Source organism: Mastigoproctus giganteus, chromosome 4 (genome assembly GCF_048544385.1).
Source record: "Mastigoproctus giganteus isolate SK-2022 chromosome 4, ASM4854438v1, whole genome shotgun sequence".
NCBI classification, from domain to species: domain Eukaryota; kingdom Metazoa; phylum Arthropoda; class Arachnida; order Uropygi; family Thelyphonidae; genus Mastigoproctus; species Mastigoproctus giganteus.
The window spans coordinates 63531499-63552675 of NC_143578.1; the positions used below are offsets into that span (position 1 = coordinate 63531499).

The 21177-nt window shown below is 36.2% G+C and overlaps 1 protein-coding gene across 1 annotated transcript in view; it reads left to right on the top strand.

Annotated features, from left to right (window-relative positions):
• The window catches only part of LOC150086789 (protein phosphatase 1H-like), a 178691-nt gene that overhangs the window by 39489 nt on the left and 118025 nt on the right, over positions 1 to 21177 (top strand). The window contains exon 3 of the mRNA XM_090372757.1: positions 12932 to 13029. Coding sequence (XP_090228883.1) covers positions 12932 to 13029 — 98 coding nt within the window. The remainder of the gene's footprint in view (positions 1 to 12931; positions 13030 to 21177) is intronic.

Here is a 21177-nt window from a genome sequence, read left to right on the forward strand (position 1 = left end):
AATATCACCAGAAGGAAAACCATTTTAATGTATAGAAAGATGTCAAAAATAAATGAAAATTTAAATTAATAAAATAATAAAAACAAAAGCCTTGTCTATATTTTTTAAACAATATTTTTAGTATCACAGTAAAAAGAATTACAAACCATTAACTTTTTAATAAATTAATCTAATTTAAAGAAATAATCCAATGTTCTTTGCACAGTTTTTGTCCTATATGCATTTTTAAATACTGCACAGATATTATCAAATGCAATAATTATTTCTTTATCAACGTTCCATTGATATATTGAGCATAACACATTCTCTGTTATTCTCAATGCATCTTTTTTAGATGGCAGTGTGTGTACTTCACTTTCGCTGTATCTGGTAACAAAAACAGCATCATTTTTCTTAGTTCTCAGCCCGTGTGGTAGATGACTCTCATCAACCAGTGCAATACCACCACTTTGCTTATTGGAGACTTGAAGAGGTGGAACTCATGTTTAGTCTCCAGAGCTAAGTTCCATTCAACCCTTCCCTATCTCTTCCATCATGCAGTATGACTGATGACTTTTGAGGTTATGATGGATATCATAGTGAGATTTAATCTTCCCTACATTTCGAGGGTACAGCCCTAAAACGGTGTTCACAGGCTGTCCGCTAGTTAGTACCGAACCTATTGGTAACTCTTTAGGAGGCTTCGGGATCAGCGAGTGTATAATCTTGCTACCTCTACTCAGTCAGATAGTGATTGAAGGAGTCAGAGTAGTGTGTCTGCAAGGGGCATTGTCGAGGCCACATTATGTCAAGGAACTGGGTATATTCTTACCATGTGTATGCCATATCCAAAAATTTCATTACTTCATACAGCATGCCCCCCCCCTTTTTTTCTTACACTATTGAGTACATCATGAATTGCCAAACTAATAGAGTAAACTTATCTGCGAAAAGATCTAAACCTCGCAAACACTTCCTAGTTCATTTCACAAATATACATGGTCTCAATTCTAATCTCAATGATGTCCATTTCCACTTGCAGTCTGCCGAGCCCCATCTACCTTTTCTGACAGAATCTCAGTTATCGGTTTATTGCCCATCTCAGTTGCCCAAATTATTTGCTGTATGATTCCTTTTGCCTCAAATGTGGTACTTGTACATATGTCTGTTCCGATATTCCCTGTCAGAGACTTGGTAATTTGGAATCTCCTCTTTTCGATCTTCTCTGACTTAAAATCTCTGCTTCATTCTATCAAATTCGTCTGCTGTCTCTACTATTCTCCCAACTCCACTAATCACTTGGAGCTCTTTGACTTCCTCTCTTTGCAACTTGACTTTCTCCAGTCCAACTTTCCTAATAGTGAGGTAATTTTCCTTGGTGATTTTAATGTTCACAACTCCAGCTGGCTTCCATTTTCTAGTCACACCGACCTGGCTAGTCAAGATGCTGAGGCTTTTGCAGTTACTAATGACCTTGCACAGATTGTTCGTTTACCTACAAGAATACTGTACAATCCCAACCATACAGCCAACACGCTTGATCTTTTTCTCACAAACAACCCTTCTAAGTACACAGTCGAAGTGAGTGGTCCTTTAGACACCTCATATCACAACTTGGTCATTGTCCCTTCTCCAATTGAGCCTTTATCTCATAGATGTTCCCAACCTCGTGTCGTTTGGCATTACAAGAATGCAAAATGGGATGACCTGCGATATTTCTTTTCCTTGATCGGATTACTGTTTCAAAACTTCTGATGTTAGTGTTTGCTCAGATCGTGTCGATGAAATTATTCTTGTAGGAATGGAATCCTTTATCCCACACTCCACTTTAAAATCTTGACCTTTATCTAAACCTTGGTTTCCAATAAATGTGCTAAGGCTGTTCAAGAGAAGAATGTTGCATATCGTAATTGGCTTGTTTCTAATTCTTCAGTTTCATTTTCTGCCTACACCAAAGCTTGCAACAATTGTAAAACAGTTATTAATCAGTCCAAACTAGATTTTGAATAGGCTAATGAGTAGAAAACTTGCTTCTTGCACTAATGGTAGCCGAGCATTCTGGTCTCTTGCCAAAGCTATTGGCCGCAACTTTTGCCCATCTCTGCTCCCACCTCTGTCAAAACCGGATCGTTCTATTGTCACTTCAGCTAAGGATAAAGCTGACCTGCTAGCATCCCATTTTTCTTCCAACTCATGTATTAATGTTCTTGGTAAAACACTCCCATCATTCCCAACACACTCCATTCAATGCCTCCTGTGGTCTTCCATCAAAAGGATTTTGACGAATCTTGATGCTAAGAAAGCTCCAAGTCCTGAGATATTATTCCACTTGTTCCCAAAACTTGTGCTCCTGAACTTACTTCTGTTCTTTGCTGCCTTTTTTCACTTTCTTATTCCAAAGGTGTTTTTCCTTCTTCTTGGAAATTTGCTCATATCCAGCCAGATCCTAAAAAGGATGACAAATCCCTCCCATCCAATTATCATCCCATTGCAATTACTTCTATTCTTTCTAAATTAATGGAGAAATCAATTAACTGCCAACTCTTAAACTACCTAGAAACCTTCCGTCTGATCAACGATTGCCAGTATGGATTTCTTCAGTGTCAATCCACTGGTGATATTCTGACTTATGTTACCCATTTATGGACGAATTCAATGGAAAAGTTCTTTGAAACACAAGCAGTAGCTCTTCAACATCTCAAAAGCTTTCGATCGTGTTTGGCATGAAGGTCTTCTAAACAAGCTTCCATCTTTATGGTTTTCCAACTGTTTTTTTTTTAATTGGTTATCCAGTTTTCTCTCTGATCGCTCACTGAGGGTGATGGTAGATGGCTCTCTGTCTTCTAACTTCTTCGCTAATGCCGGTGTCCCCCCAGGTTCAGTTCTTTCCCCCACTCTTTTCCTCTTGTATATCAATGACCTTCTTCCATTGACTGGATACCTATCCATAGTTTTGCTGATGATAGCACATTGCATTCCACTTTTCATTTTGGGAAGCCTTGCCCTACTCAATCAGCTTCAACTTCTCGAATATCTGCTACCAATTCCTTAAATGCTGATCTCCAGGTAATTTTCCAGTGGGGCAAAGACAACTTAGTTGATTTCAATCGTTCTAAAACTCAATTTTGTCTTATATCTCACAAAAAGGATTCTTGTGCTCCTATGCTTATCTTTAGTTACACTTTGATTTCTAGGCAAGTTGATATATCTCTTTTAGGGATTACCCTGACTTCTAATCTCTCTTGGCATAAGCACATTACAAATATTGCTTCCTCTACATCTAAAAAACTTGGTTTTCTCTTTCGTTCTTGGCATTTCTTTTCTTCCAAACAGCTGCTCACTCTGTACAAATAGCAAATCTGCCCTACCATGGAATATTGTTCCCACATCTGGGGCGGTGCACACAAAACCTCTCTCAGGCGTCTAGATTCCATTCAGAAGAGCGCAGTTACGTTAATTAATGACTAATCTCTAACAGAGTCTCTCCACTCGCGGTCTCATAGACGTACCGTTTCTGCTGCATGCCTTTTCTACAGATACTTCCATGGGCACTGTTCTTCTGAATTGGCTTCTATAATTTCCGCTCTCTCTTTCAAAACAGTCAGAACACGTGCTGCCACCAGCCAACATCCATTTACTGTCCAACTTCAAACTCACAGAACCAACTTTTCATCTTCCTTGTTTATTCATTCAACTGCCATTTTCTGGAACAACCTTCCTTCATATGTATTTCCTGAAAATTACAGTGTACAGAAGTTCAAGTCTAATGTCAACAAATATCAAATATCTTCTCTCGTCTTCTCAACCTCCAACCGAAACGCGGTACTAAGTACTATAGGTTCTAATACCTCTTGTGTTTGGGGTTTTCATAAGAAAAGCAGCTCTTCTGTTGTTAACATTGCGGTGTTATGAACTTCTTCATCCACCTTCACAAACTCTTCAAATTCGCCAACAAAATCCATTTGCTTCTTTAAATTCCCCCCATTCCTCAATGTTGCTATCACATTTATCTGCTAGACCATGTTTTTCAATGATATTCTTTCTAGAGCCATTCTTTCTGAAGCAGCTGATTATTACACTTGATGCAAAACTGTCTCCAGCAATAACAAGATTACGGATAGCATCCAAGACATTTCAATTTTGCTGCATATTGTTCCTTCCTTCTACCCTTCTACATTGTGGATCAAATACTTTTTCAGGTGGCCTCTATATGCTCTCTTGAGTTTTTAATAATGCCTTCATCCAGTCACTGCATAAAACTTCTTTAAAACATCTTGGCTTGGAAAACTTACCATTCACAAGTGGGCATAGTTTTGTATTACCATCTGAATTGCAGCATAAGAACAGAGAGCCTTTGTTTACTTAATTTTCCACCACATTGTTGTTCAAGACACTCCTTGAACAACAATGTTTTGTTTGGCAGCAAATTATAAAATAAACCTGTCTCATCAAGATTAAAAATATCATTTGCCTCTTAATTTTCGAGAATAGACTGTACAGAACACAACCAGTCTGTAGCCTTTTCTTTGTTGACTAATCCAGACTCGCTGCAAATATTTCATGAAACCAAGTTATTCCTGTCTAAATATTTGGAGCCAGCCACTGCTACATTTGAAGTTACTAATTCCATGTTGCTGAGCTAGGTAATTTGCCTTTTCTTGCAAAATCAGACCTGATATTGGCAAATTAGATGCATGCATTTGTTGGTACCACTTGAAAGTTTTGTTTCAAACTCCTTGTGTTTTGCACCATGAATTAGTTTCCTGTTTTTTATTGCTGCTCCAGTGTCATGCACTTCAAGTTTTTTTCAGTATTGTAGGTAATGGGATATTGTATTCCATTGCAATGTCTATTTTGCTTCGTTCAATCCTATCGGTCTCTTATATAATTTTCAGTTTAATTTCCAGGCTTAATTTCATCCGTTTACGTTTTGTCACCAAAACACTGCTAGATAACATTCACTATAAACACATTTTAAATTAATTTAAAGACAAGCTCCAAAAAGGACAGCTCAGATAAAATGGCACAAAAAATAGATTAGTGTATCCTGTAGCAGAAGACTCTTTGAACAGGCATAACAATTGCAACTGACCTTAATCCCATGGAGAGTGAAGGAGTGTATGCAAACAACTTATAAAAATTATTTTTATTCTTTTATAATTTAACAGCTCATCCTCCAGAAAAATGTTTTTCAGGGTGCACTTACATTGTAGATAATATAAACTTGTTTTGTTTACACAAAAGTAATTTCTGATTGCCTCTGGCGGGTGACCAGAGGCAATAATAGGGGCAATAATCGGAGAGCTGTGCCAAGATTTGTATTAAACATACAAAATAACAGTATTTATTTCTCACACGATGAAAACAAACTTTGTTTTATATATTAACCAAATTTTGTAATAAACGAATATATTTACATAGAAAAGCCTATCCTTTCGCAGGGGAATGGTATGTGCTTCTTATAAACGAATGCTTTGTATAAACTGAGTTTGGATTAAACAACATTTCAAGATTTCGAGGTCTTACTGTATCTTTACAGTATTGTGATTCTTATATTTGTTTGACCATTTTTTCTGATATTAATGTTATTAAAAAAAATAATAAAAATTAATGGTAAGTCAGGAAGTGATCGTGTTGCAAAAAGATTTTAAATTAAATCATTAAAATTTGTTTTTCTACTTGACTGCTTTAAATATAAATAATAGTATTTATGTAAATGTATTGGTGACATTGTGTTTAAGAAATTTATTGTTACAATTTTATTTTTACAGATATGTTACAGTTTGAACATAGAGGGTGTTTCATTTAAAAGACAGAGGTTTATATGATTTATTTTTAAGTTTATGCATTTTCAAAGAGCATCATCAATGCACTTCTGAAACAAGCATAAGCCATTTTATTTGAATGAAAAAATAATGATAACACAGCAGTCATAGTATGCAGAAATGCAACACAAACTGCCAAATGTGCCTGTACTGAAGTGCAAACATCACATACAACTGTTACATTCATTTTCAAAGTACTACGATGATATTTTTATGCTATCTTGGTACTTCTGAAATGTTGTTTACTGTCTTCAGTTTAGTCTGAAAAGACTAAACTGAGGATGGGAAACAACTTTCTCATTGAGAAAAAAAAAGCAGTTGATCAGGCAAAATTTTAATTTAGAAATAGTGAAATAATAATACTTAGTCCAATTTTAACACCAAATTCGAATATTTCAGCCCAAATATGACAAGAAAGGTCCAGATGACAAATAGCTTAACCTAAAAATAAGTGAGATAGATCCTTGTTCCTTTTAATTGAAACACCTTGTATATAGTCTGTGTGCTCACTTGAAACATATGAGAATATACAACATAACCCAAGTTATCTTGCTTAATGACATGGATGCTAAGATGGATTAAGGACAAGTTGACTGTGGCCCCTAGATCTGTTATCTTAATATGTGCATGCCAGCTAGAATCAGGATAGCTCAATATGGAATAGATGGCCTGAAAATATGAGGATCTAATGGTTTCCTCTAGGGTTTTTCACCCCACAAAACAGGAGAACCCTGTTCATGGAATTGGACAAAGTTTTCCTGTCCAGTTCCATTATTATGTCTGTAACACAGATTATAGACAATACACTGATGTCTCATTGCTTTAGTTGTCTTGGTGAAAATACTAAAGCACAGCAGTATCAACCAAAACAATGCTAACTGAAACAATTTTTTCCATCAGTGCAGCATTATAAATTGTAAATGGATTCTTAGACACCTGATCATAAATGTATTTTATAGTCAGTTAAGACTAAAACTTTTCCAAATGAAGAATACCTTAAAAAAAAAGTTACTTATGTAAATATTGAGAAAAAGAGTAAGAAACTCGTTGGATGTCAGGAGTTATAATTGTAATAATGATTTATTTAAATTCATTTAAAGAGTGTAGTTATTTGCAATTAATTTTAAGAGTGTAGTTATTTGCAATTAGAATTATATATATCAATTGATTTTGAATTAATAAATTAATATATAGCTAAGGAGTAGTTGGATCTACCTTTGTTAGAAGTATCAGGTGGCAAAACCCAAATGTGACAGAATCAGATCGCAAAACTCCATTTTAACATGTAGAAAATAAGGAAGGTTGTTAATGTACACATACAGGCAATTGTTGCATAGTTGCTAACCAAAAAATTGGGGGGGAGCAGTGAATATAAAGTGGGTAAGGTAGGACCTAACTAGGGTTGAAAAGATACATAAAGTGAAAACCTGATCTCGCAAAAATTCTTAATTGCATAAGTAAGTGGGTTTTATGAGGGTTGTGGAATTAGAGGTGAAAAGGCTTGAGATCCTTAATATAAAAGTGAACCTGTTCTGTGAATTCTTACATGCCTTTCCAAACTAGCCATTAATCCACTCCTATATCTGACCACAGGAATAAATGAGGTGGGTGCAAATTTCAAACCATCGAGTTTAACAGAATTTTAATGAGAGCTTGTTTGTCAAAAGTGAATACATCTTTGCAATTAACAACAGCATTTTCCAGCTTTGGAATGCTTAATTATATCTAATTTTGCATGGAAAAGAATACTCCTTTATGTTCTAGGCTAATGGATTTATTAATAATTTAGAAATTTACAAAAAATTTAGAATGCCTGGTATTCCAGAATCTGCTTTGGTCACCTTCTTCATTGGCTAAAAAAAACTAAATTGACATTGACGATAAAATTGAGACTTTTGCTCTACTAGCTGCCACCATGTAACAGAATACTGGTTCTTGTCACCCAGATGAAAGCTTCAATGAACAAAGAAATTTGCAATAGCTTAAAGTCGTGAGCATTGTCCTGGAACTCCTTAAATTGGCTGGTTCTGTGTAGTGATTGGCTTGGAAAAGTATGTGTGCGTGCATGCATGTGCCAGTCTTTTTTTAAACTTCTGAAGGGTGGCTTTGGAGATGGTAGGCTCATTATGGAATATCCCAAGTTAGTTCTTGTAGACAACTCTGCATTTGGTAACAATTCAGCAACAGAAACATTTACTGAATTTCTGCGTTATCTGATTCAAGACAGTGAATTCACAGATGAACAGTCATACAACTGTAGCAAAACAGCACTATATTATAAACTTCTCCCTAACAAGTCACTGGATATTAGAAACACGCCCAACAAAATGGGTATGAAAACTAACAAAGAGAGAATTACTGTGCATATAGACCAATGCTTAAGTGGTTTCTACAGAATCTGCTTTGAAATAGTACTGATAAATGGGAACATGATTGGAAATAACAAGCTAAAACCATTTTGCATTGGTAAAAGTCAAAATCCTCAGTGTTTTTAGCACACATTAATGTGAAATCTCTACTGTGATTTATAAAAATACTTCCAATGCTTGGATGATAGGTCATATTTTTGCTTGATGGTTTGAAAGTGAGTTTGTATCATTGGCGAGATGCCACTTGCTTTCCAACACACTTGAAGAAAAGACTCTGATACTGTAGGATTGCTGCCCAGTTCATCCTTCAACTGATGTCCTGAAATTGAAAGACTGCAAGATCAGAGTCATGTTTCTGCCAAGGATGATGATCATCAGCCATTTTGAATCCACTGCAGGATGAAGGCCTCTCCAGCAACTTTCCAGTTCCTTTTGTTTTGTTCAATGACCATCCATTTGCGTCCCACAAACTCTTGAATTTCATCTGTCCGCCTCCATCGTTGTCTTCCAGGTTTTCTTCTAGCTCCTCATGGGTACCATTCTGTTATTTTCTTAGTCCATCTGTCATCATGTCTTCGAGCTATATGTCATAATAAATTTTAATATTTATAGAAAATCTATGAACAAGGGCATGCTGTTACATTATAAAAGTTACCACCTGTATACCTACAAGAAATTAGTCATATTAAACCAGTTTTTAAATGCATTTAAATATTCCACTACACAGAGTGGACTTCAGGTAGAATTAAATGAATTAACAAAAAAGATTTCTTAACAGAGGTTATCCTATTACCTCTATCAACAAAATTAAATCGCTTGCTCAAGAAAAAGTAAGAAATAACTATCAGAAAACAAATACAAACATAAATCATTTTATTACAATGCCATATGTAGAACATTGGTTTAACAGGCTGAACGACTTGTGTAAAGGTACTGACATGAGAATAATAGCCAAACCTATTAACAAATTGCATACTTTATTAAAAAAATGGTCAGCAAATTCTTCTATGCAACAGATACATGACTTAGTTTATTGCATTTCCTGCAAAGACTACGACTTGGCCTATGTAGGCGCCACAAGGAGGTTCTAGAATTTTATATCAAACAACACGTAGCTTCAGTTCGAGAGTCACGATCTGGTGCATCTGAACTAGCATTTCACACAGTAAATGAAGTTCATTCATTCCTTTTTAATGAGGCCAAAGTTGTTAATATTCAACATTGAAATGACGAGAACGAGAGTAGCCTTGTGCAGGCGAAGCTTTTACGGCTTCAGAAAATAGAGAAGTTTTTTCTGTTTTATTAACTTAAATTGGCATATTTACTTATTTTCTAGAGTAGCTTTATATTCCTAGTTATGATACTTAGTTCAAATTTTAACTGAGATAGAGATTTTGTTGGTTATTACTTAGTATCTGTAAGGGTATCCAATCCACGTGTTATACAAATTTTGCAGCTCCGGCAAATGAGAAGTTTTTTAGCTATATTTAGCTGCTTAATTGACTAATTGTTATATTAAATTATTTTCTATAAGTAGCATATAGACCTAGTCAAGATCCTTGGTTTATTCTGTATTCAGACAGTGAGATTTTGGAAGTTAATTAATACTTAAGTGTCCGTAGATTTACCGTTCTTAACTTGCTGCCATTGTTACACAATACAACGTTATATCCCGAAATAGAGAGCGTTAGCTTAGTATAGTATATAATATTATCAATTAATCAGTAAAATTTATTAATCTTGTTAAACTTCATTGTCAATTAAATTGTATATTTTAACTAAATACATGTAACGACTTAGATTTTACAAACGTAACACAATTAATTAATACATAACTTGATACGGAAGTTATATATCGGAACTCGGAGATAATACTCGATATTAAAAAATATATATAGATATATAGTGTTATAACTGCGTTGAGATACAAGTTTAGGGTTATAATTTTGTACTGGAATTGAAATTTTATTGAAATTGAATCGAAATCATCACTCAAACCAGAGCAGCAAAGCAAAAATCTCAAGCTAATGGGAGTGCTGTGGCTCAGGAGAGAACTGAGGAGTACTGTTGCCCTCTGAATCACAGCCTTTTAAAATGCACTGCTTGCTTGATGTTTGTGGAGCAATCAGGTACGGGACATGATATTGCCAAGGGGAATGTCTTTGTGTGTGCGCGATGTAAGGAGTGTGAGGAAATGAGGTGACAACTCGGCATTTTAATGGGCCTATATGAGAGCTTGAAGGACAGGGTGGATGCCCTCGATGGATCTAAATTGAGGGGGCCCATCAATGCCAGAGCTTGCACTTGATCATCACGCAATACAGAGGCAACCCCCAAGGCAGAATGTGCTGGTCCCACAGGAACTAGTAGTTATTGGTGATTCTATTGTCAGGGAAACGGGGAACATGGTATGTAAAAAGGATAGGTGGAACAGGACCAGGGTATGTCTCCCAGGGGCAAAGGTTGATGACGTTGTAGAGCAGATATCACCTTTTAAGGGCACAAAAGGTGATATTGTTGTACACGTTGACACTAATGATATTAAGAATAGAAAACCAGTTGAATTACTTAACAAGTACAGGTCACTGTTGAAAAAAAGCCGTGAATTAGGGTTGAATTTGAAAGTGTCTACAATTCTGCCCAGACATGATAGGAGAGAGTATATGATGAGAGCCTTGTCAATCAATTCAGCCCTGGAGAGATTGTGCAAGGCTCATGGGGGTAGAATTTTTTTCAGCCTGGTCTGTACTTGTTAACAGGAGAGACTGCTTCTACAGGGATGGGATACACTTAAATAAAAAGGACGCAAGAATATTTGCTGATGCTATCGAGGCAGTGTTAGGTGGGTCGGAAAACTGCTAGCTTGGAGGGATACAAGGACTAATAAATTAACAGTAGCCAATGGCAGAGGTGAAAGTGATTCTTGCATTGCTTCCATTGGAATGAGCAGCAGCCTGGAAAACAAGATGCAGGGTATTTCAGAGACTGCTGGGAGGCATTGCAGTACATGTAAACACATGGGTCGTGTTAGGTAGCTAAGAATAGGAACAGGTGCATGTATACTTGCGTATACACCAATGCTAGGAACTTGGTAAATAAATTTGATGAATTTGAGGTATTGCTCAAAACATCAAAGGCAGATATTGTTGGGATATCAGACAAGTGGTGTCACACAGATATAAGGAATGCAAAACTGGAATTTGGGGAGTACAGTGTGTACAGGATGAGAAGGGAGGAGGGGTTATGCTATTAGTTAAGAAACATAAAATACAAGGAAGTGAAGCCAGTCGACATCGCTGGACAGTGCAGTGTCGAGTCAGTTTGGTGTGACACAAGCATTGGGAGATCAAAATTGAGAGTAGGAGTATGTTATAGGCCTAATGACTCTGATGAGTATAATAAGAAACTGCACAGGGAAATAGAGTGGGCCAGTAAATCAGAGAGTCTTGTAATGGGGGATTTTAATTTCCCAGATATTGACTGGAATTTGTGGGTTGGTCACTCACACGCTAGCAAGGCTTTTGTGGATTTATTGGATGATTGTTTTCTATATCAGCATGTTCGAGAGGCAACTAGAGGGAGTAATACTCTTGATCTGATTATCAGTAGTGATTCTTCATGCATTACGAATCTGCAGATAAAGGAACCACTAGGTGGCAGTGATCACAGTGTGCTGAAGTGGGATTTACTCAAAGAGGTAACTACCATTGGGAGTAAAGGGAAGGGTTTTTACTTTCGTAAAAGTGACTATGGTGGTCTGAGACAGTATTTAAATTCTATACGGTGGGACCAACTGATGATGTTACCAACAGCAAATTCAAAATGAGAAACATTCAAAAAAATTAATCTTGGAAGCTGCTACTAGGCTTTACATACCAACTAAGAAATATTGTTCAAGGTTTAGGCCTAAATGGATGTCAGATGAACTAATGAGACATATGGATGAGAAGAAAAATGCATGGGATACATATAAATTAATGGGTGACATGGAAGTTTATGATAGATATAAGCTGGTCTGTAACCAAGTCACAAAGGAGATTAGGCAGGTAAAGGCAGATTATGAGAAATCTTTGGCAAAGGATGCAAAGAAAAATAGCAAAGAGTTCTTTACCTATGTAAACTCTAGAAGGAAAGGGAAGAATCAGATTGGTCCACTGGATATTGATGGTTCAACTGTTGATCATAACGTATGTATGTCCAACTACTTTTTGGAGGTAGTTTATGTATGTATAGTTGAATGGCAGCCAAGTGAAAAATAATTTTAAAAGCACACATAGCATAAATTGTTTTGGAAGGGGGGAGATATTCACAGTTTATTTGCACTAAATATCAGAGCACACTGTTAAAACAGGATGCTTAGCTTTAAGGCTCATGTACAAATACTCAGTCACACAGGAATTATTGAATTATAGTTAGATGAACAGAATGGTTTTAGAGTGTAAAAAAGGAAGGGGGACATTCAGAATGACTCATATGAGTGTTAACATTTTAAGGTAATTCATAGATTTCCTTTATTGTCAAATTCTGTTCATGATAATATTAAGATGATTTTCTATCCATTACAACTGTCACAGTGATCAGACTGCATAAAACTATAATGATACCAATGAAAGCTGAGGGATAGTGTCACAGTACAAGAACTTCTTTTCTTTACTCCAGCTATAAAAATGGGTGCAGACCCTTTCATTTACTTTGTATAACTTGTTATTTTATAGTATTCATTATTTATATTAGGCATTTTAATCTTTTTATAGGTAGACCATACAATACCTTGGGTATATTTTGCTTTGTTTGATGGCCATGCAGGTTCTGGTGTTGCTGTGGCTGCAGCTAATACACTACAGAAAATAGTTCAGGTATGCAGTTTTAAATATATATATATATTCATATAAATTAGAATAAGGTTTAAAATAAAAAATAAAATAAAATAATGCCAGTAGTATGGCAAAACAAGAGCGAAAAACAAAATTAAACCTAGATTCAAATCAAACAGGGAGGGAAGAGAAAGGTAACAAGAATAAAAATATTGCAGCGGAAACTCTAAATTAATTTAGAAAATCTAATTATACGATTAATAATTCTTTGAAATTTAAAAGCCAATTAAATAGAAATTTAGCGGTGCCCCCTCTGATGGGCACCAGGTCCAAATTTATGTGAAATATCACCATGCAGAGATTTAAAGAGACTTTTATGTACATACACATATATATATATATATATATATACACACACACACACACAGTCTGTCCTCGTATAACACGATAGTTGTGTTCCTAGAAACCCTCGTGCAATGCAAAATCATGTAATATAAACAACAGGCCCTATGGAAAATATAGGGTTAGGTGCCGACCACCCAAGATTGGACACACATTTTTAACCAAAACATTACCAAACACAATAAAACACTTACAGTTGAAAAATGTAAAATTAATAATTTAATCATTTAAATTTAGATTCTTACCTTAAAAGTAAATGATGACAGCTTGAGGGAAAGGGTTGAAGCAGCTTAATTATGGGGAAAGTGGCGGCAGGTTGTCATCATTATCGGAACTGGGAGGTGGAGGAGATGCCGATGAAGACTTTGGACGAAATGTGGTCACACCAGAACTAGAGGGCTGCGGCTCATTTTCTGTCTCTTTCTTGGGTGTTTTCATAAAAAAGACATCTAGTTTCTGTTGTTTCGCAATCTTCCCCCTTTCACAAAGCAGCTGCTTATATGGCTCCAAAGCAGACCGAATTGTATGAAATGCTCTTCTGCTTCTTTCTGCATTATAATCGTTATCTTCTAGCCATTGCATACTTTTCTCAAATGAATTTAAAACTGAAGATAACTCTGAAGTAGAAAGCGGTTTTATGGTGGTGTTCAGGCATTCAACTTCGTCGTCTTTCTCACCTTCCACCTGCCCTCCAGCAACAAGTTGTTGCAGTTCTTCAGTTGAAAGTTCTTCTTCATGAGACTGAAGCAACTCTTCTAAATCATCTTCCTCCAATTCCTCAAAGCCAACCTGCTTTGCGAGGGCAACACAATATGCTTTTAATTTAGGAAGCTCATTTACAGGATCAAAGCCTTTAAAACGACGAATAAAATCTGGTAAAAGAGGCCACCAAACACCATGTAAGCATTCTTTTGTCACTTCGTTCCAAGCCTCCACAATTATATAAATTGCATTCTTAATGTTGAATCGCTTCCAGAAGTCTTTAACTGTTGGTGCATTTTCGCCCTCTGTTTCTGCTATCAGCATCTTAAATGTCCATCTTGTGTAATAGTGCTTAAAAACTACAATTACTCCTTGGTCAAGTGGCTATATAAGAGATGTTGTGTTAGTCGGTAAAAACAGGATTTTGATGTTTGGTGACAGTTCAGCAAGGGTTGGGGGGTGACTTGGTGCATTGTCCAAAATAATTAAAATCTTAAAATCCAAATTTTTCTTTTTGCAGTAGCTTCGAAACACATCTTCAAACACATGTAGTAGAAGTTCAGTGAAGATCTGCCCTGCCATCCATCCTCTTCTGCTGTTCCTAAAGTAAACACCCAGGGTAGTCCTTGAGATCCCTTTTAACGCTTGTGGATTGGCTGCATGATAAACAATAACAGGCTTCAGTTTCAAGTCGCCACTTGCATTTGCCCCTAACATAACGGTAAACCTATCCTTAGCAGCCTTGAAGCCTGGAGCTTGTGCTTCCTCTCTTGAGATATATGTTTGTGATGGCATTTTTTTCCAATACAGTCCGGTTTCAACAAAGTTGAAAATTTGGTCCAGTGTATAGCCCTCTTCCTCAATTAGTTTTTTCAGTATCGGCGGAAATGCCTTTGCTGCTGCTTCATCTGCACTCGCAGCTTCACGTGATAATTTCACATTATGGAAAGCATGACGTTTCCTGAAATTGTTAAACCAGCCACTACTGGCAGTAAAGGGAGGCACTTCTTGAGGGTTTTCAGCTTTATTTCTGAGGTCTTCAAATATTGCCAATGCCTTTGCTTTTATCGTAAGCAAACTTGTTCCTGATCTGTTCTTTGTTTGATCTTCTATCCAAACAGATAAAAGACGTTCCATCTCTTCCAGTTCTTTGTGTCTTGATCTAACTGATTTTGTTACACTTTGTGTTGTTCCTGCTATGAAAGTTGCTTTTATTTTTTCTGCATTCTTTCTACTTGTTCTCAGTGTTCCCTCATTTAGGCCTGTAGCACGCACAATATCGCATGTTCTTTTATTCCGGTCAAAGCGTTTCACAATTTCATATTTTTCTTCTATTGATATTGCTTTTCTTTTTCTCTCTGAAGTATTTTCACCAGAACGCTTCCTTTTCACACTTTTTTCAAGTATTTTACTCCTTTTTTTGAGAATAGAGCACAATTATAAAATGAACAAAAATGAGGAGGCAAGCTTGATATACATAAACGCACAGCAAACAAGTAGCAACTGAATAAACGATGCAACTCCCGTGTACAAAATGAATAAACAATGCAGTAAAGGCGGGAACATACTATTCTCATATATTACATGCTTATGTTTTACTAAAGCACATTTCTGGAGGTCACTACCATAAAACAATAAAAACAGTTTATTTGCAGTTTCCGTTTATTGGTGGAGTCTGTTATAAACGGGTAGTAAAAGTCAATCTAATTACATTTGCGATAATACCAATACAGTAGCTGAAATTCTGTTGATTTTTACGTTATTATGTTAAATGTGTTTCCCCTTCCACGAAATCGTGAAAACAAATTTTCAGAATCTTCTCTTCATTCCTACTGTGTTGTGTACAGTTGTGGTGATTCCGCCGCATTCGACTACCATTTCTTGTAAACACAAAGGCGAATTGTGCATAAGCGAATTACGTTCGTGTTATATGCGACATTTTTCCCCTATTTATAAATCGTGTATGATCGATTTCGTGTAATGCAAACACGTGTTATACGAGGACAGACTGTATATATATATATGTATGTATGTACATAAAAGTTTCCTTTTATTCTATACTTTTTGATTTTTCTGAATTTTTGTTAGTAAAGGATATAATTTTGCTGTTTTTCTCCAGTAGCATTTACTCATGCTTTCTCCTCTCTTGAGGTGACATTATTATTTATACTATCAGTGGTTGTAAACTGTACATTAAAATCTGATAGAAAATAATTATTTATCTTTTCATCTGTCATAGTATTTTTGTATGAAACTATTTTTGGATTAATGAAGCCAATGCCAGAAAGTTGATACTTTCACCAGTTATTTTGATTTTGCCCCAGATTTGCCTGTTCCATTCAGAATTTTGAAAAGTAAATTGGTTGAAATGTATGGAAGTAAGTTGTATATGAATAGTGCTCTTTTATAAATAATCCTTTTAAATGTTAGTATTAACTAGCTGCTGTTTCTACTCTGATTATTAAAGTTAAGCAACGTTAAACCAGCGTAGTATATCGAAGGATAACTATCCAGAAGCATTAAATGAAAGTTTTTAATTAATTTATTTATTTTTATTTTTTTTATACTTATTTCAATTTATTTTTTCTCTTTGGTTTTATTTTTAAGGTGCTAATAAATATTTCCTTAATTACGACTCCAGAAGGGTTGTTTGCGATGGAATTTCCATTGCGAGTTATGGCAAATTAATACACTATTACAGTTTGATTATGTGGATGACATCCTAATTCTTGCTCAGACAATACATTTAATATGGAGACATAAATTTTAATTGAAAATAACATGCTTGTAGGATAGGTGTAAGAAAACTTTGCTTTCAGCTAGGAGGGAATTGTTCTTGGCATTTATATATGTGAAGAATTCCTTATCCCCCCCTCTTTGCTCTGTTTGCTAGTGATTTCTCATAAACTGCCTTTGCCTGTCGAACCTTTTCTCTGGCTCTATTACAGATCATCTTGTAGCTGTTATAGGCTTCAGTACTTTTTATTGCTCTGTAACCTTTCCATGCCACCTTTTTCTGCTGCTCAAGTAATGTGGCAACTTCACTATTCATCCAACTTGGAACCCTCCTCGTGGAGTATTTTTTAATGGTAAATACGCATTTAAAGCATCTGTGATTAATGTTTTAAAAGCATACCACAGTTAAAATGTATTCATTCTCTGCACGATATCTACCCAGTTAATAGAGGACATGTAGTACCTTAAGACATTGTGATTTCTTTTTCTGAAATTAAAACTCATTCCTTTGCCTTTTATTGCTGCTACCTCTCTCATCATCATCATCCACTGTAGAACTCCGTGATCACTTCCTGCTACTGGTTCCTTTACTGTCAGCCCTGTTATGTCATCTGATTCATGGGTGATGATGAGGTCTAGGATATTCTTTTCTCTAGTACTTTCCCTGACATGTTGATACAAATAACAGTCATCTCGTTGATTTAAAAATTTTGTTCCCATGTCGAGTTTCCTTCCTATTTACTCCAATCAGTTAGAGGCAAATTGAAATCACCCATAATAAGACATTGACGCTTACTTGCCCATTCCATTTGCATGTAGAGGCTTTCATCATAATCTTCACAATCACCTCGTCTGTAGATTACTCCTACTCGCATTATACCTTTGTTTCCCACTATCTCACACCATACAGATTCTATACTAGCATGTGAAACGTCTGAATCCGGGAAAGCTATCGTTGCACTCAGGCTGCTTCTAATAAGAAGCATTACCCCACCACCCCTTCTATCTTCCCTATCCTTCCTAAATACATTATACCAGCCGTACTGAAACTCATCATCCCCAGTTTCCAGGTGGCACCACATCTCCGTAAGCCCTATTATGTCCGCATTACTTGTTTTAACTAGCAATTCGAATTTGCTCATTTTATTGACGACACTTCTAATATTACTATATAAACAATTAAGACTTACTGTTCTTGTATATTTAACAACCCTAGCCACAACCCTTGAAGTTTTTTAGGCTTGCTTTCCTGGAATTAGCTGCCCGCTCACTTGAAACGTTTCTGCCCCCAGAACATCTAGGTAATATGTCCAGTTGGGGTAACAGATAAAACTCTTGAGGTACGTGCAAGGGTTACTTTGACCAATATTATCAGATAAACGCGTGTCAGTATTACCCACATCCCCCCCTAACTAGCAGTTTCCCCGAACCTTTAAGGTATCCTCAATAATACTGGCAAAAACTTTGCACCACCTTTGTTTAAGTGTATCCCGTCTCTACAAAACAAATTCCTTCTACCTACAAGTGTGGGCCATGCTGATAGAAATTTCCCCCCTAAAGCCTTGCAGAGTCCTTCAAGTCTTGAGTTAATCCACAAGGCTTTTAACATATAATCCCTCCTATCGTGTCTGGGCAGAATTGCAGACACATAGACATTGTAGCCTAGCTCGCGGCATTTCCTCAGCATGGTCCTGTATTTTTCCAACAAATCGTCAGATCGTGTACGTTTAATGTCATTAGTCCCCACATGAATAATAATATTCTCTTTACCCCCCTTAAAATCTGACAATCTGTTGGTGCATCATTAGCAGTTGCTCCCGGCAGACATACTCTGGTTCTACTCCACCTATCCTTTACAAAAAATATTCCCTGTTTCCCCGACAATGTAGTCTCCTAATAAAGCAATGTCCTTTTTAACCAGAGTAGTTTGCACTTGGTTTTTCTGTTTTGAGGCCCGAATTGGGTGTGCATCCCTTGGTAGATTGCTGGAGTCTTGGGTCCCTGACAAGCTCCCAGATGCATTATTCTCGAGGGCAAGCACCCGTTTTTTCAGGGACTCAAATTGTTCCATCAGTGCACCAAATTTTAATTTAAGATCGGTGCACTCCTTACATCGATCACAAAGAAAAGAATCCCCAGGTGAGCTGTGATTAGTCACCAGGGCAACCTTGGAAAACATTCCACAGGTTTAACAACGGATTAAACATGACTCACCTGTAAATCACCATCGGCTATTTCCGTGTGAGTCACGATACCCTGTGACGTGTTTAAGGCAGATCTCATAACTACCATTATAAAATTAGCTAAATATCAAGAAAATTAACTTTAAAAAATTATATCTATAATATTATTAAAATCAAACTGTTACAGTAAAACCTATAACAAAATAATCCAACAATATCTAAATAAATCAAATATTTAAAAGCTCTAATCAACAGTAATCCAATCCACTTAACTCAGGCGTCCTGATGAAGCGCGTCCGCTCACCTCGAATGCCAACCAAATTTTAACAGTTTCCTGATTTTAGAGAGGTATCTCTAGTGGATGAGCACTTTTAGAGGAGCACATCTCAATAAATAGTAAGCACAAACAACTGAATTCATTTATGGCTGTAGGGATGAAGTATCCGAGTGGTCAGGAGCAAGAGTGCAGTAGCACACATTCCTCGAGTGAAATGTGGTTCAAGCCTGTAACTGCAAAATATGCCTAACGATTGTATTTATGGTTTATTGTAAACACTCCTCTGAACTGTTGTTCATGCCACAGTATAAACAAGAACATTAATGACTGTCTTGTCCTTCCAGCTGTTTTTGTGAGCAGCAGGATTTCAACTACAGAGATAATGCAATGGTCTTAATTCTCACAGCAGTACAAACTTTCCTTCATAATGAGTTGTCCTGGTATTGCACTACTTTCAACCTATGGCTTTAACTATATTACAACTTTGAGAACTGATTTTGTATTCCACTCTTCTTGAACTGGTTTCTTTACAACTGTTTTGTCTTTGTGTTGTCACTAGAGATCACCTGCATTCTAATGGGAGACTATTTAGTTCTGAAACAGGCTGCCATAGTAGTCTTGCCTTTTAAACAAATCACCAATTAACCAGAGTCACTGTGTGCAGGTTGTGCACTACACAAGGTTGTTTAATCAAGGAGAGCATCTTCCAGGGTTTAATAGTTTACAAATTTTAAAAATTATATGGCTGATTACATTACACATTACATTATACTGTCTGATTACATTACTTGTACTATTTAAACGTTTTTAATTTTAATGTGAAAACATCAGCTGAAAATTATACTGCAGTAGTGATCAGTTAATAGCCATGGGCCATATGCACTGGTTCAACCTACCACTTAGGTTTACACTTCTTTTTGTCTAGTATTTTGGTGCCCCATAATTTTGTCAACAGAAAAAACATCTTTTGCTTTAAATTTTCATTGTGAGCTGAGATACTGTATGCAGGATAATTATTACTCAAAACATGTAAGTGAAACAGGTGGAGCTCAGTTACAGTGCATGAGGCTCAGATGACAAAGGGGTCTACAATTGACTGACTCTTGGCTCAAAGTTGGACTTGGGCATGTACAAAAGGTGCAGTCACACTGGGCCCCACAGAATCGAATTTATCCATTTTGTAATGGTACAAGGCATGTACCAAGTTATGTACAAACAATGCTGCTTAAACTTGTGTTACATATGGTTTTTGATTTTTTTTTTTTTTTTTTTTTCCCCTGATCAAATACAAATGGATGAAAGCTGTATGGGTATATTTTACTATATTGATATAGCATTGAGTCGGCTCGTGGTTCATGATGAACTGCAGGACCAGGAACTTTTCATTAATAATTAACAATGACTCACAAAGTCACTGAGTGGCAAACAGCAATACAGTCCTTTGCTCTTCTTGGAAAGCATCCCCACTGGCCATATTTTGATTACAACCACCTAGAATAGATTTACATATTGTGTAAAACAATCTGATTGTTTATTCATTTCAAAATGGTTGCAGCAAGCTAAGTCATTTTATGGCTCTGAAGTGAAATCTTTACCATGACAACAAAGTTAAGAATAAAATGGTTGTTATTTATTTTTTTATTTTTCAAATTATGTGGTTCGACGACTAAGATGAAGAACAGTGCAAAATATAAAGGGATATGAGAAAGTGGAAAGAGATAAAAAATTAAATTAATAAAACCTCTTTATTAATTTAATTTTTATAAAAAGTTAGGTGTACATACTTCTTAAATTGCAGTAATGTTTGTATTGTTTCTATGGAAAAATGTATCCTGAGTTTTGAACAACTGAATCATTAGAAACTTCTGGGACAGCTTTTTCCAAATTGTG